Genomic DNA, 15,447 nt, shown 5'->3' with positions numbered 1-15,447 from the left:
TGAATGTGGATTTATGAGATTTGCAAATCATTGCATTCTGTTTTTATGTAGAGTTTACACAGCATCCAAACTATTTTGGAATTGGGGTTGTGCAACAACTCATAACAGACAACCTAGAAATTTTACCTCCTGATAGAGATCTCTCACTCCTTCCAGTAACTACAGGTGGTATGGCATGTTTAGGAGAAGGAAAGTTGCGCGAGGAGCTGCGTTTCAGCTTCTTAGCCTGCAACTGGGCATCAATTTTGAGTCCTTTCAAGGCCTCTGTGGAGAGATTGCGCTTCAGGACTGCTGCTTTTTTATAGCCATCATAAAGACCAAAAGCTATGTCTCTGTTAAGAGTTGTCCAAGAAGCCCTGAGGTCAACCAGGTGCAGCCGATGGGTGTAGATAGCATTCTCTTCACCAGTAGGAGACAGTTCCTGTCAATCAGAAGTTTGAAAAACACAGTGAAAAGGGAGAAACGGGGTTCTGTATATACAAGCCTAAATTTTCTCCATAACTCTACTATAAAACAATGTTAAAGTCAGTAAGGATCTGTTTTGATTGTTTTGGGCTTGTGCCAATAGCATCAGTTTCAGAGGCTTTTAAGTTTACTAATGCCGCGTACACACGTCCAGACTTTACGAGGGACTAGGTCCGACAGACTTTCGGCAGAGTTCTGATGGACTTTCCGAATGAACGGACTTGGCCACACACAATCACACCAAAGTCCGACGGATTCGAACGTGATGACGTATGACCAGACTAGAATAAGGAAGTTCATAGCCAGTAGCTGCCCTCGCGTCGGTTTTTGAAATATGTTCCATTTGTAAAGTCTGTTGGATTTTTGCAAATCAAAAGTCCGCTGCAGCCCACACACGATCGAATGGTCCGCCGGAATCGTTCCGTGGGACCTTTGATGTCGAAAAGTCCGGTCGTGTGAACGCGGCATTAGAATTCATTCCCATAGACTTGTTTGGGAATGCAAAACTTGTTGATGTGATGTGAACAAAAACCTGCCAACGGGCCCTAAAACTGTGTGATATATACTGAATATTCAGCTTCAGCAGAGAGATTGAACACCAGTAAAAAAAAATAAAAAAAGAACAAAACTGTAAGCTAGCCCAGAATAGCGCCGCCTCCTACCAGCATTCCTCAGTTTTGAACTTAGACAGTACCCAATCAGACATTATGTGACAAAGTAAGGTCACAGCCCAGGTTGGGGGATAGGCAGGGCTCACCAGAGATAAACAGCTCTTATGGTTAGGTCCCTGGAGACAGATGCATCTTCTACTAGAATAGGACACAGCCAGATCCATAGTGGGAATAGACCACTTCTGCACAAAATCCTCACTAAAAGGATACAAGACTAATACGTGTTTAAGAGACGCAAACAGCTTGTCAGGATGCTTTAAATTTTCATTGAGAAATAACTGGAAAAGCAGGTGTAAGGGGAAAGTCTTCATGGCCTTAGGAGTAGTAAGCCATCCATGCCTGGACACAGCTGGTGGCAGCAACAAGCTAAACCTTTCACTTCAGAGTGGTGAGTACTCTATCAATAAGGGATAAAAGAGGAGGAAAGCTTACTACCACCCCTAATCTAAGGACTGAAGCAACTCAGTCACGCGGAGTTTCTGTGTCTGATGCTTCTGGAAGCCGTGTGCAAATCAGATATAGAATCTGTCGGAGAGGGCTTGGGATTGAGCTTGTGGCTTTTGCAATCAAAATTTAGAAAATAACTGGATAATTTGGGTCATAAAATTTTGCCTGACCACAGTAAAAACATCAGTCAAAAGGGTAGAGGAGCCAAAGAGGACAGAAAAGTATCTAGGATCTCACGATAACATGATTCCTGACTGCAAAAGTTGGCACCCTCAGAAGACTGCTGCCCTGTGTCTAGTATCAGACATGTTGTGACTGCACGGTGGCAAAGAGGTTAGGCCTAAGTCAGAAAGAGTGTGGACCATGCACATGACACCACCTACTACATGACGTCAGTGCTTAGTCCCACGGTATTAACCCCTTCTGCAGCAAAACCCATAGGAAGGCAGAATAAAGGTAAACAGCAACCCAAGTAAGGCTTTTTTTTTTGTTTTCTAGTGTCCATTTCTCTTGTAGGTGGCAAATAACTTGAAGGTTTGAGATAACCTGTGTCCCTTCAATTTACAGGTTAGATGTAGATTGTCTAACCAAAACTGGAAAGCTGCTTAAAATCATAAAAATACTGTTTAATAAAGTATTCTCACCAAAAATCCTGATTAAGAGACAAAGTATATTCTTAGTTGCACATTCTGTTAGTCAGTCCTACCTGTCTGTCATAGCTCAGTGATGAAAGGCTCAGCAAATGGGTTTTCTGTACTAGGTTGTCAAGCTGGTGATCTGCATTCTCATCACAAGTAGAAGCCATGAGATGTACAGTGACAAGGTTGAGTTTGCTGGTCATTTGAGGTACACTCCACTCTGAGATGAGGCGACGCATCACTGTACCAGCTAAGGTGATAACAATATAAAACAGTTTATAAAAGAGACAAAGACTACTTTTTAGCCGATAAACTTCATACTCTGGAGCTCTGAAAAAGCTACAACCAAAAAATATAGATGAAATGCTAAATAAAGACAATTTACCCAAACAGACCATCACTTGAACAGCTAATGTGTGATTAATGAAATCTATGAAGTGAAATAATACAGAAACATCAAGCACAAATCAATACATACATTTTAGTTTGGAATTGATGTCCACATTCGTCAGAACCAGTGAAAAGAGAAACATAGTCACACAAATTAATACTGCATTCCATATGCAAACATCAAACGTGACAGGAAATTTATCCAACTGTTACTTCCTATGATCTGTGTGTCCAAACCTGATCGTTAATTGGTTGAAACTAGATCAGACACTTGACCATACTCAATAAACACTGCAAATTAAGTCAAAAGACTGACAGACGAATGCCTACTGATCTCTGTTCTGTGTGTATACTGTATGTATTAGAAAGAGATGGGAGGCGTCTACCTGACTTATTGATTTTGTATTGCAGAGTACATTTTACAAGGCATTTTAATCACCAAATGTAATCTATAAAGCAGCAATTTAATCAGTAACTGCAAGTAACAATATGATATACAGTCATTTGAAAAATAGAGTACACCCCGTGAAAATTGTTGACTTTTTCAACATATTTGGTCTGGTTAACTATAGATCTTTATTCAAACCGGGCCTACAGATAAAAGGTGATATACTTGAATAAGAACACAATCAATATTTGCCTTTTGAAAAATGTATTTATCAAAAATATCAATACCTGTAATGGTGTACTGTAGAAAAAGTAAGTACATCCTTGACATCAAAAACTGGTCTTGTGCTCCAGAAATTATGTCTTGTAGGCATTTTGTAGAACTGCTCGCCACTCTCTGACAATAACGGACATTGAAATCAAATCAGAGCTTTGGTTAGGGCAGTTCATAACTCTCTATTTCTTCTTTATGAGACATTCGTTGGTGAAGCAGCAAAGCTAACCCAAACGATAACATGTCCACTATTATTCACAGTTGGCATGAGGTTCTTCTGAAATACTGTCTTCAGTTTACAGCAAAAATGTCTACCGTTTCTGTGACCAAACAAATCTTTTTTGATTATTAAGCCTGCAGCACATTGCTCTAGAAGGCCTAGTCTTTTCCTATATGTGTGGGTGTGGTAGCCTGGCCAGTTCTGAACAGATTAGATTAAAAGTTGTTTGAATTTTACGCTGCTTATAGATTGATTTTCACAAATTTGGCGATAAATTCCATGCCGGAGATATAGGCATTAACATTTTTCTTTATGAGCGCCTTATTTGATATTGGCATTATGACACAACTAGGATTTCCACCTGTACGGTTTTCTCTCAGACAGTCTGTTTTTTGAATATGTTCAGGTTTACTTCTGCCCCAAACCCATACACATCATTCACACGGATTACAATGAGAGTGACATCTGATGTCTTCTCCTCCCTGACAGCAGCTTTGTTCAGCAGAGCAGAACACAGTGTCAGTGAATCAAAGCTCCTCCCCTCCTCCATGGTTCCGTGTATACGCGAAGAGGAGAGGAGCAGGGACGCGCTGATATCAGGTCTGTAGAATGTTTTTATTATGCTCTTTAAATGGAGGAGGGAGGGGGAGAGAGCGGCTGGAAAGGAGGACAAGGTAGAAAATATGTGGAGTGATGCACTCTCATTTCCTTCCCAAAGCACCCCCCCCACAACACATATCCAACCCCCAACCCCTCCTCTTGCACTGTCCCTCTTCTCTCACAAAGTGCACCCCCCCTCCCCCCCAGCACATATCTGACCCCACAAGCACCCCCCCAGCACATATGGGCACAGGCTGCATATGATTGGCACAGTGGCTGCATTTGATGGGGCACAGCGAGGCTGCAATGTTTTGTTTTGTTTTTTTAGAACTTTTCAGTTATTTTGCCTCCGCCCTCCCAAAAAAATGTTTTAGCACCAGCTGCCACTGCCCTCTAGCAGATATCTAACTCTCCTGACCCTCCTGCTAGCACTAGCCCTCTCCCCAGGACATATCTGACACATGCATTCCATACAGAACACTCAAAATTCCAACACATGTACTATTTGGTGAGCTATGCTCCACAATACTACTCTCTTTCAGGCCACCAAAAGCTGTTCTTCTTCGATTGTTACCAAAAGCGTCCCAGGTCTTTTACAATCTTATAGCTTATATCCCCAAAAATAATGCTGCCGCTAAAGTGTTCGGGTTTGGCTTGAAGAAAATGTGGCAACCCTAGACACAACACATGTCAATATCAAAAGAGAACACTGGACTCTAGATGTCTATAGTTTAAATTAGACAAGTTATACCTGCCTACTCCCTAAGCAAGTTCTAATAATTTGCACCTAATCTATTATCCGGACTGAAAATTTGATGGACTTGAAGTGGTGATAAATGTAGATGCGTACTTTTTCCATATCTGCATTTTTGTTAATTTAGATAATAAAAATTAATAAAGTGTGCCATTTTCTTAAATACAACACCTTTATCTTTAGGCAGGATTTGAATCAAGATATGCTTGCATGTTCAGATATGTTAAAGTAAAACAATTCCCATGGGTTGAACTGTACTTTTTGACATAACTGCACATTTTCTGCAAAAACAAAAATGCAAAAATAAATCTAATAACGATGCTTTGTAATTTGACAACAGAATGACCTGCTTCATTGAAAAAAGCAGCATGAATAAGAAAGTCTATAGTGCAGACTTGGATGATCCTGTAAAACTGGGACATAACATTAAAGTGTATGTCCAGTCAAACATATTTTTTTTTTCTCTCGTTCAACCCAGTGGGCTGAACGAAAAAGAAAAAAAAAAATCTGAGGAGCTCACTATCCGATGTTAGTACAGCGATCTCCCTGCTGAGCTATTGTGTTTTGACAGGGGGACGGGGGACTGCTCCCCCTCAAATGCTTGTTTTTCTGGGATGCCTGTTTGGCTGACTTCAGTCAGACAGGCTGGTGTACACACGGCCCAAACTTCAGCCAGTTTCTGTTAAACTGGCCTATACCAGCCAATATTCGGCCCATGTGTACCAGGCTTTAGATAGAAGTCAGCCTGTGTTGCATTAGTCACTCACACCTTTTGATCTTGGTTACCCAGAGAAATAGAGGGATGAATCTGTGGAGACACAGACAGCCATAACAATTTGACAGAGGATCTAATCATCCTCTATCTATCTACCAATCTATCAAGAGCAAAAAAAAATAAAAAATCTTTGCCTTTACTACTTTAAGTAACACGTATTAGAATTAATAGGAAAATGGACACATCACCCCTCCTAAGGCAACATTTTCGCATGTGCAGCATTCCCAATATAGTAATACATGCATTATGAGTAATTGATGGGTTTTAACGTTCATTTATCCAGTCAAGAGGACAGAAAAATGATTTCTGTGTAACTTTTAAACTACATCACTGGCCTTGCGATGTTTGGTGCAATACACTCATGTGCCACTTATTAGGTACACCTGTTCAATTGCTTGGTAACAGAAATTGCTAATCAATCACATGGCAGCAACTCAATGCATTAGGCATCTAGACATGGTGAAGATGACTTAATGAAGTTCAAATCGAGCATCAGAATGGCTAAGAAAGGGGATTTAAGTGACTTTGAACGTGGCATGGTTGTTAGTGCCAGATGGGCTGGTCTGAGTATTTCAAAAACTGCTGATCTACTGCGATTTTCACCCACAACCATCTTTAGGGTTTACAGAGAATGGTCCAAAAAATAGGAAATATCCAGTGAACGGCAGTTGTGTGGAGAAGAAAGTCTTGTTGAGGTCAGAGGAGAATGGGCAGACTGGTTTGGGATGTCAGAAAGGCAACATTAACTCAACCACTCGTTACAACCAAGGAATGCAGAATACCATCTCTGAACGCCCAACACATGGAAACCAGAGGCAAGATGGGCTACAGCAGCAGAAGACCACACCGGGTGCCACTCCTGTCAGCTAAGAACAGGAAATTGAGGCTACAATTTACAATTTACACAGGCTCACCAAAATTGGACAATAGAAGATTGGAAAAAAGTCCCCTGGTCCAATGAGTCTCGATTTCAGCTGTGACATTCAGATGGTAGAGTCAGAATTTGGTGTAAATAACATGAAAGCATGGATCCACCCTGCCTTGTATCAACAGTTGAGACTGGTGGTGATGGTTTATTGGTGTGGAGAATATTTTCTTGGCAAATTTTGGGCACCTTAGTACCAATTGAGCATTGTTTAAATGCCACGGCCTACATGAGTATTGTTGCTGACCATGTCCATTGCTTTATCACTACAGTGTACTCATCTTCTGATGGCTACTTCCAGCAGGATAATGCACCAGGTCACAAAGCTCAAACCATCTCACCACTGGTTTCTTGAACATGACAATGAGTTCACTGTACTCCAATAGCCTCCACAATCACCAGATCTCAAGCCAATAGATCACCTTTGGGATGTATTGGAACGAGAGATTCGCATTATGGATGTGCAACCGACAAATCTGCAGCAACTGCGTGATACTATCACGTCAATATGGACCAAATTCTCTGAGGAATATTTCCAACACCTTGTTGAATCCATGCCATGAAGAATGAAGGCAGTTCTGAAAGCAAAAGGGGGTCCAATCTGATACTAGCAAGGTGTACCCAATAAAGTGGCCAGTGAGTGTATGGGTGGTATATATTTTCTATAATTGTTGAGCTGGCACATCCTGGTGACCCATGTCCAGTGTAACACCATCAATGCTGAATGAAACTTCTATATACTTATAATACGGATACTAAAGTAACAGTGTGACTACGGTGCTTGCCGGTACCCCATACAAAATAGCACCATTTTCCTATATACAGACTGAATACTGCAACATGTCTGAATTGGTGCATGTACTCCCAGTGTATACTTGTTTGTTCATGCAGGGTGCCATTCTGTGTTTATGTGAGTATTCCTATATAAGGAATATCTACAATATCCTATTATGTAGTAAAAGTAACAAGTCACTTTCCAAGAAATGTTACCTTGTGGGATGAGTCTCTGCACTCCACGGGTGAAGATTTCGCCTTGACTACACTCCACCTGGATTCCCCTCTGCTGGGCAAAGGAGGCCCAGTAGTGGATCTGGAGAAGAAGAAAACATAGTGGTGTTGTTTATTATACAGCCCCCCTCTATTAAATAAATTCAGGTTTTCAGAATGTTCATTGCAACCATCTGTGCCAATGAAATAATAAAACAGTAATTTACCTTTCCGATGATCGGATAAGCGAAGAGAATTTTCAAACAATTTATTGTGTGAACATTCTCAAATCTTTCTTAGATCGTGTGTTGGGTTCTCCTACCTGTAGCTGTGGAAACAAGGCCGTGTAGGAGAGTTGCTTGTAGTGCTGTCCCAGCTTCTTCTTTCCCGGTTTCAGGTTATTAAACAGCTTCCCTCGGCAGATGGGACGGGTTACACTGCTCCATGTTGCCCAAAAATTCTGCATCCAACGTAAGGTGCTGCTGTATACCAAAATGCGAGGTTGGCACACTTCTAGACAAAGTAAAAAATATATTGTTTTAAAACACACCTAATGGGTTTGGGCATATTGCAGCATGATTAACAAATGTTTTTAAGTGATCAGATTAATCATGCTTTGCAAAGAACAGTATTAAAAGTACTGTAAAAAAAAAAAAAAGGCCTTTTGCACACAATCACCAAAATTAAATATGTAAACACATTTCATATTCCTGATATGTGCCTACTGTACCATGTACTTGCATGACAAAGTATTCAGTTTTCTTTGTATTGCTTCCTTTGCGTGAAATACCTGGTGTTCCTCCCAGCACTTCTGCTTTCCTATCAAACTAGGCAGGAGAGCACAGTGTGGTCAGTTTTCTGGTGGTGCTGGGAGCTAATCTAATGATCAGACTTGTTCTGCCATGCCTCCTCCTGCACAGCCATTCACTGATCAGTGTACTGCTGCTTCTCCTTCCCCAGCTCTTATGCAGCTTTGAAAAGAGGGTATGTGATCACTTATAAAAAAAAAAGGGGGGGGGGGGAGGGGAAAAAAAAAAAGGTATAACATTTTTCATATGGTAACAAAAATGTTTTGCTTTTGATTTATATTTTAAACTGAATGGGTTGTTTTGCAAGGTGAAGGTCCATATATACTTTAAAACTTAAAGTGGTTGTAAACCCTCTCCTATACCCAGTAAAGCGAATAGCCTCAGATGATAAACAAAGATGAAACACATCTCTCTACATAGGTTTTACTTGTTTGTCTGCTGTCCTTCCCTTTCCACATTCCTTAGAAAGTGTTACCAATCTAGTTTCTTCTTCCAGCAGTACATAAGGGTGGGTGTGGAGTCTGGGCTTACACTGTGTAAGAGATGATTGGAGCAAAGGTGTACCCCCCCCCCCAAACATAGGCAGAGGAATGAAGAACACGCAGAGCTGTAGTCTAAATAGACTCTCTGCTTATCCAGCTCAAAGCTCCCTCCCAGACACAAATTTTCAGCTTCCGCTATCTTGTGTGTTGCATAGCTTGTCAGAAGTGACTCTGCTGATAACAGAAGAACGAAGCAACAGAAAGACACAGCACTTAGAGCTTTGGAAAGAGATAAGTAAATACTACAGATATATGTGCCCAGGTCAGATTTCATCAATGGAGTTTAGAACCACTTTAAGTGTAGCTAAAATAAAAGATTTGCTGTAAAGTCAGAAGTTTTTTTTTTTATCTTAATGCATTGTATGCATTAAGATAAAAAGCCTTCTGTGTGCAGCAGCACCCCTAATACTTACCCGAGGTCCCTCTAGCTCCAGTGATGTTGTAGGAATGTCTCGGCTGAGAAAGCAGCGTGGCGCCATTAGCTCCCACTGCTGTCAAAGTTAGTCAGCCAATGTGAATAGAAAGGAGGCGGGTTGGGCCGCAGCTTCGTGTCTGAATGGACACAGGACACTGCGACTCAGCTCAGGTGTCCCCATAGCAAGCCGATTGCTATGGGGGCACCTTACAGGAGGGAGGGCTCAGGAGAGCCAAAGAGGGACCTGAGAAGAGGAGGATCCAGGCTGCTCTGTGCAAATCCACTGCACAGAGGAGAAAAGTATGACATGTTTATTACTTTAATAAAAAATAAAAAAAATAATAAGACTTTACAATCACTTTAAGTACGATATGTTCTTCTGTTCGTATAAATCCTCCTCTGTCCATGCCCTGAAGCCTCCACGGTAATCTTCCAGTGCTAAGGGGTTAACAGGCACTCATCAAAAAAGCTACAATATGCCTGCCCATTTTGTCCACCTGTTCTGTACAACAGCTTTCTTTGAACCAAATGTGAACTATGAATGGAGGGAGCAACCCTATCAATCATCTGTCTATCTTCCATACTTAGATCCCGTTTCTGGGGTGCTTACAATGGTCAGCTTTATCCATTTATGTAAAACCTTTATCCCAAGAGGAAAAGGATATGGCTGTAACTGTTTAATAAGTGTTAGCTGGCGTTAAGTTACTAACAATTTAAAGTCAAACTAAATTTACAACTCCATCCAACTCCATCTTCTCAACTGATAGACAATCCTGCTGTCCATTGGTGGTTAGTGGATACAGTAGAGGAGTGAATGTAGCCAACCTAAGATGGGAGTCATGTTACTTGATGAGCACCAATAATAATAATGAGCAAAATAAGAAATAAAAGCTTGGAAAAAAAAAAAAAAAAAAAGAAGAAGATTGCAGCCACCATATCCAATTATTTATAGGCTACAATATATTACATTTTTATTTTTGAGCTAAGCAACTCTTTAATTTTGAAACATCACTGTATAAGGCCTAGTCATGTCACTCTGAAGCCTTATGCGCTTTGCATAACTGGCAAGTGCAGCTGTAATTATTTTACTCCAAGTTATTTTACTGCTAACCACATGGCAACCGTCTGCTTCATAGCTCACTGCACAAATGTATAATTTCCTGTGATGCAGACAGATGTCATACTGACTGACAGGAAAACACACAGCGTGTAACACATTATTTGCGCTGAAATTATAAGTATCCCCAGCACACTGTTGTAACAAAATGACTATTGAACATTTAAAATCGCCATCACATGGAGGACCCCTTCCTCAGGCAGCAGTACATTACTCAGCAGCCTCTTAATCAGAGGCATAACTGGAACCTTCAGGGCCCTGGTGCAAGAAACAATGAAGGGCCCCCCTGGCCTCCATCGTGGGACCTTTAATTACAGTCCTGCAGCGGGCCACATTCCTGCTGTCTTGGGTTCCCCTCAAGGTGGTGGAACCCCAGAGCCCAATCACATGTGCAACCTTTGTGACCCTGATAGTTCTGCCATTTATGTCAGTAGTATTTTATTTTTGTTGTTTTATTTTTTATTGTTTTTTACCATTTTATTTTATACAATTTTTTTACATTTTTTTTTAGTACCCCTGTTGGGGGGGGCTTTGGTGAAACATCAGCGGTTTAAACAGACCCCTGATGTCTCACTTTTGAGACAGAGAAAGGGACTGAGGACAGATTCATCAGTTCCTTTCTCTTCAGCCTCATCTGCACTGAATGAACGGACAGGAATAGCTATGTACAGAGCTTCCCGTTCATCCACAAACTGAAGCATAGTACAGAATAGAACACAGTTTACTATGCCTCACCTATGAGTGAATAGAAAAAAAATCACTATTCATCAACAAATTCTGACAGATCTGCGCACCAGTAAATTAATAACGGTAAAATAACAGCACATATCACCCACCATTATGTGACGGAGACATGTCCATCTTAATGGAAAGGTTGAGGTTCTCAGATCGGAAGGCACGGTAAGAGTCATGAGGCTGGATGGAAGAGAACTCTGCAACATAGTCAGGGGAGCGAAGTGTTACATTATGATGATCATGGGGGTTCCCATGGCACAGCCACTGCAGGTCAAAGATCATAAACAGGTCAGGCAGGTGAAGGAAGCAGCAGTCATCATACCTGCAAGGGATTCAGAAGACATTACCAACAGTACTCAGCCATTTATATTGTAAAGCATCCTTATTTTCATATACACAGTACATATACAGTTATAGGCAGCTATGAAATCACATGGCCAGATTATTATTATATATCTATATACACACACACCTCTCAATGTTCTATAAATTTACTGTTACATCACCATGTGCCCCTGTGCCCTCCCCTACTGTAAGCTTATCGAAATATTACCCCCACCCAGGGTACATTTGATTTAAATCACTAGTAAAATGGCTTGATTTATATCAACTCGATTTAAATCATAATTTTTAAAGCGCAACTGTCTTCTCTGTCCTGAAGTGACTCCTCCTCTGACCCGCTGTTGACTCACCGCCAGTCCCATTCACTTTATTGGGATGGATGGCGATGTGGCAGTGACGCAATAAGGTGAGGGACATGGCGGCAGCAGGTGAGTGGATGCCCACTAACAGGCGCTGGATGATGGATCTGAAATGACAGGTGCTCTTTATATGTAAGGACTTATTCTTGCTGGTAATTAAAATCTTTAATATTTGCAAACATCCTATTTAGAATAATAAATGTTGGTTAGTAAAACAGCGATATCAAAACCAATTCAATCATACAGTTTGTAGTGCACATAGTTTAGCAAAACAGTGGGATAAAGTAATATTTCTGAACTTTGCTTTATAATCTCATGATTACTGTGAAATTGTGTGAATGCATCAATGCAGTGCATGTCATCTCAGCTTGCAGAGCTTGGATTCATTGAATGAGTTCACCAAAAAATTAAATATTGCAGAATATACAGCCTCATGCTACATAACCAAGCTCAATTTCATTCTAAAAAAATTAAATTATTAACGTATCTTAAAATATCTTTAGATTTAGATTTTTTACTCCAAAAGCATTTTATTAAAATAAATTTGATAATAAAAAAAACAAAAAAAAAAACAAAAACAAAACATTGATTTATATGCACCATGCCCCCACCCCTCCCCTCCAACGTCGAGTGCAAAAGAAAGTTAGACGGAAATGTGAAATTTAATAAAGTCTACTTGGCACCCTATTCTGCCACTCCAGTGTACATCCTAATTTCTGATAAGATGTTAAACCCCTTTGCGACCGCCCAACACATATACGCACTGGCAAATATGTGGGCTTTACAACCCACAAACCACACATATGCCACATTGGGCAACCATTGTTTATGCTCTGAGAGCATACGCACTGTGTGCTCTCAGCACAAAGACCAAGCTATCAGACAGCTCTAAGTACGGGCAAAAAACGCACTTTGAAAATTCTGAGGCCAGATAGAAAAAGGTGTTATGGTCAGATGAGACTAAAATTTTATTATTTGGCCTCAACACCAAACGATATGTCTGGCAGAAATCCAATACAGCTCACCATCCAAATAACACCATTTTTGCAGTAAAGCATGGAGGTGGTAATATCCCGTTATGGGGGTGCTTCTCTGCAGCAGGGACAGGTTCACTTGTCAGGATAGAAACCAAAAAAAAAAGGGATGGGGCAAAAAAAAAAAAAAAAGTAAATTCTTGGAGGAAAATCTGCTGCCTTCTGCCAGAAAGTAGTCAATGGGAAGAAGGTTTACCTTTCAACATGACAATGAGCCAAAGCACTCAGCAGAAATGACCACACAGTGGTTGAAGGAGAAAAGGGTGAATGTTCTTGCATGGCCTAGTCAGAGACCAGAATTAAACCCCATTGAAAATCTGTGTAATGTCTTAAAGACTGCAGTCCACAAATGGACACCATCTGCACTGATTGTTTATTAGCGCAGCCCCCACTCAGATGCCCACACTGGACCACCAGGGAAGCCGCCAGGACCACCAGGGAAGCCCCCAGCGTGTGGATGGCCAGGTACATCCCCCATGGCCATCCACATGTGAAAATTGTTCCCCAACATATGCCAATCAAATGGCACATCTGTGGCACAATAAAAAACAGTGATGCTCAGCAATGTCACCCATTAGTGTCATCAGTGCCCACCCATAAGTACCCATTAGTGCCCACCCACGAGTGCCCATCAGTGCCCACCCATGAGTGCCCATCATTGTGCCACCTCATTGGTGCCCATCAGTGCCGCCTTATCAGTGCCCGTCAGTGCAGCCATATCAGTGCCCGTCATTGAAGAAAACGTAATTTACAAAAAAATGTTAACAGAAATCTAAAGAAAAACGTATTTTTCTTCAAAATATGTCTTTTATTTGTTCTGCAAAAAATAAAAATTGCAGGTGTGTTCAAATACCACCAGAAGAAAGCTCTATTTGTGGGAACAAAATTATAAAAAATGTTTGGGTACAGTGCAGCATGACCACACAATTGTCGTTCAATTTGCGACAGCGCTGAAAGCTGAAAATTGGCTTGGGCAGGAAGGTGTATAAGTGCCTGGTATTGAAGTGGTTAACTTTTCTTAAACGAAGTGCCTTAGCCAATTACGTTCTTGTTTCAGTTGTGTCATTTATTAAAACACACATTTTATTGATTAGTGTTGGGATAGAAAAACAAGTAAATCAGTTTTGCCCCACTCACTTAGATGCCGTTCGTACATTGACATCCAGATCTCCTTTGAAGACAAACTGTCCTGGATTCCAAGCAAACTTGAGTCGACTCCACTCCCAATGCATATTCTCTGTTGTGTTATACGGGTCCTACAATAACAGATTATCACAACTGTTACTCTTTTACCATTATAACTTCATGTTTCTATGTTACAAAATATTTATTGTTTATACACTGTTTTTAAATACTTTGTAATAAAGATTGACCAATTTAGACTTTTAACTACAAAAACTAAAAATAAATTAGCAGCACCATTTACCTCAGTGGCCAGTTGATGAAGATTAGCCTGTTCAATGTCCATGCTGAAGTGTCCATGAAGAAGCAGCCTGCTCTTGTCCCACCACGGTAATGGGACACTGGGATCCACAGAAGCTTTGGTCAGAAGGTCCACATACTGGCCCACCAAGGTCCAGGCCGGGTCCCAGCATGGTCCCCAAACAATTGTGTATAACTGTATGTCAGCTGTAGGAAAGCAGGGTATAAATGAGTCACGAGAACACTTTTATCCCTCATACAGTGAGAAGTAGTTACCTAAAAATACGGTTCAGTTCACACTGCTGCGTCGTACAACTTTACCTGTGACTTTGCCCTGTGACTTCCTTCTGACTCAAATGACATTTAGGAGCCTGTGCAAGGGCTGAAATACCAAGTCAGACCAAAGTAGCGCAGGATCCTTTTCTAAAGTCAGAGTGACTTGTGTAGTATCAGCTGAGATGGCTCTCAGAGGGAAAAAATTTATTTGACATATCATGCGACTCGGGGGTCTCACAAGTTGGATCCCATGTCAAAGCAGTGTGAACTGAGCCTCAGTGAACATTCAGAATGAATTATAAAATGTCAGAACAAACATCTGTGGACCGCCCACTGTACATTTACTGCGGCAGGGCGGCCACTCTGTGCCAGATCACGTACCTATCTGACATTTCCAGGTCTGGGGCATGTGCCACTGGTGGCGGCCCACTCCTGCTGCGATTATACACAGCAGGTATGGCAGGCCTGATGTCTGGTCTGCCACCCCCTCTGATGCTTCAGTACACAAGCAGAATGGCAGTCTGCCTATGTAAACATGGCAGATTGTAATTATGGGAGTACAGACTGCATGGATTGTACGTTCCTGTAAAGCAGGAACACCAATCCATGCCTTCTACTAGTAAAAGCACCTCCCCCACTATACTGAATCACAGGCTAGGCCAGTGATGGCGAACCTTGGCACCCCAGATGTTTTAGAAATACATTTCCCATGATGGTCAACATGAGCATCATGGGAAATGTAGTTCCAAAAAATCTGGGGTGCCAAGGTTCGCCATCACAGGGCTAGGCGCACAGTTAACCCTTTGATCGCCCCTAATGTTAAACCCTTCCCAGCCAGTGTCTATAGTATAGTGACAGTACAT

At 41.3% G+C, this 15,447-nt stretch overlaps 1 protein-coding gene across 5 annotated transcripts in view; it reads right to left on the bottom strand.

Annotated features, from left to right (window-relative positions):
• BLTP2 (bridge-like lipid transfer protein family member 2) overlaps positions 1–15,447 on the bottom strand; it is a 122,605-nt gene that overhangs the window by 40,992 nt on the left and 66,166 nt on the right. For 2 of the 5 annotated variants that reach the window (XM_077480417.1, XM_077480419.1), the window contains 8 exons: positions 14,313–14,515; positions 14,024–14,142; positions 11,253–11,473; positions 7,856–8,046; positions 7,537–7,636; positions 2,607–2,651; positions 2,290–2,471; positions 127–421 (listed from right to left, as the gene is read on the bottom strand). In XM_077480417.1, the coding sequence (XP_077336543.1) occupies positions 127–421; positions 2,290–2,471; positions 2,607–2,651; positions 7,537–7,636; positions 7,856–8,046; positions 11,253–11,473; positions 14,024–14,142; positions 14,313–14,515 (1,356 nt within the window). The remainder of the gene's footprint in view (positions 1–126; positions 422–2,289; positions 2,472–2,606; positions 2,652–7,536; positions 7,637–7,855; positions 8,047–11,252; positions 11,474–14,023; positions 14,143–14,312; positions 14,516–15,447) is intronic. The other 3 variants (XM_077480418.1, XM_077480422.1, XM_077480420.1) reach the window with 2 other exon arrangements.

The sequence above is a fragment of the Lithobates pipiens genome, unplaced genomic scaffold, assembly GCF_037356315.1.
Source record: "Lithobates pipiens isolate NorthernLeopardFrog02 unplaced genomic scaffold, aLitPip1_a1.2 Scaffold_16, whole genome shotgun sequence".
Classification (NCBI taxonomy): Eukaryota; Metazoa; Chordata; class Amphibia; order Anura; family Ranidae; genus Lithobates; species Lithobates pipiens.
The sequence above is the reverse complement of the archived record's forward strand: the minus strand, read 5'-3'. Positions and strand labels throughout refer to the sequence as shown.